Consider the following 1156-nt stretch of genomic DNA (forward strand, 5'->3'; position numbering starts at 1 on the left):
CTTTAGTCTATCTATCTTTGATCTATCGTTCCGGTATTCACGCAGATGGTCGTATAACGCTAAGAAAGCGTTTGCTTTCTGTTCGCAGCAGAAGGCCAGAGGAGACAAGTACCGCTACTACAATATTTTCGGCGTTGCCGTTCACCTGATTTCCTTTGACGGCTGAATGAGAAGGAAACGTTCTTTCATGGAAGAAAGGATCTTTTCTTTTTTAACAAGGAAATTTCTTTCGTATCTTGAGATGTGATTGCTTCATAAACATATTTCTGACAAGAAGTCACACACAGTCTCTTCTCCTTTCAGACACCGAGGTGTACGTACACCACAACTATATACGTCTACATCTATGTCCGTCCAGATTCCTACACGACACATGCATTGAAGATAAGAAAACAACTTGGAAAAGACATCTCGTCACACCGAAGAAGGCCTAAGATCTTCTTTACTTTCCTATCCCTCTGTCCTATCCACGTGAAGAAGCAGAAGATGGGAAACGAGCAAAGAGAAGAAGCTCAGAATCCTAAATCTCTCTCTTCTCTTCTTATCTCTTCTCTTGTCTCTCGTTCTTTTGTCAGAGGAGAGATCTCGAGAGATTTCTATCTTGGGAGGTGTATCTTAAGGTTTGTTTTGCTCCTGGGCTATTATTGTCTTTTCTTCTATGGATGTCTTCAGTTTTCTCCATGTCCCAAGCTCAGCTAAGTGGGGGAGGTCCTTCGCTTTACGTCCATCTTTACCGATCAGGCAATCGAACAAGATGACGTTCTCTTCTTCTAAAATCTTCTCAAACTCTTCCATCTCCTGATAAAGCACATCAAAGAAAAGCACGCTATACTTATATATATATATATAGACACACTTCCTACAAGGAGATGTATATGTAGGGTGGATATATACTCCCTGGACGTGTGTATCTCTATCTATGTATGTATATATGTAGATATATGTATGTGAGGAAGTGCATGCGATACATAGGTGTGAGTAGTTTGTATCTGAAGATGTGCTGAAGATGACAAAAATCCACTATGAGAGAAAAGAACAAGAGAGAGACAGGACAAACCCTAAACCGTACATATATATACACTTATAGAGAGAGGGAGACAAAGATACACGGATGAGTATACGTATATAGAGCTATTCATAGATAGAAATCGGTAGA

General features: G+C 40.1%; 1 protein-coding gene across 1 annotated transcript; it reads right to left on the reverse strand.

Annotated features, from left to right (window-relative positions):
- Positions 1 to 255: 255 nt before the first annotated feature.
- CSUI_005446 (tpr repeat region protein) lies at positions 256 to 803 on the reverse strand (the record flags this gene model as incomplete). Its single annotated transcript, XM_068065622.1, has 1 exon — positions 256 to 803. A coding segment is annotated over one exon (186 nt), but the record flags the coding sequence as incomplete, so codon positions are not given.
- Positions 804 to 1156: the final 353 nt, after the last annotated feature.

This window comes from Cystoisospora suis, assembly GCF_002600585.1.
Source record: "Cystoisospora suis strain Wien I chromosome Unknown contig_2638, whole genome shotgun sequence".
Classification (NCBI taxonomy): Eukaryota; Apicomplexa; class Conoidasida; order Eucoccidiorida; family Sarcocystidae; genus Cystoisospora; species Cystoisospora suis.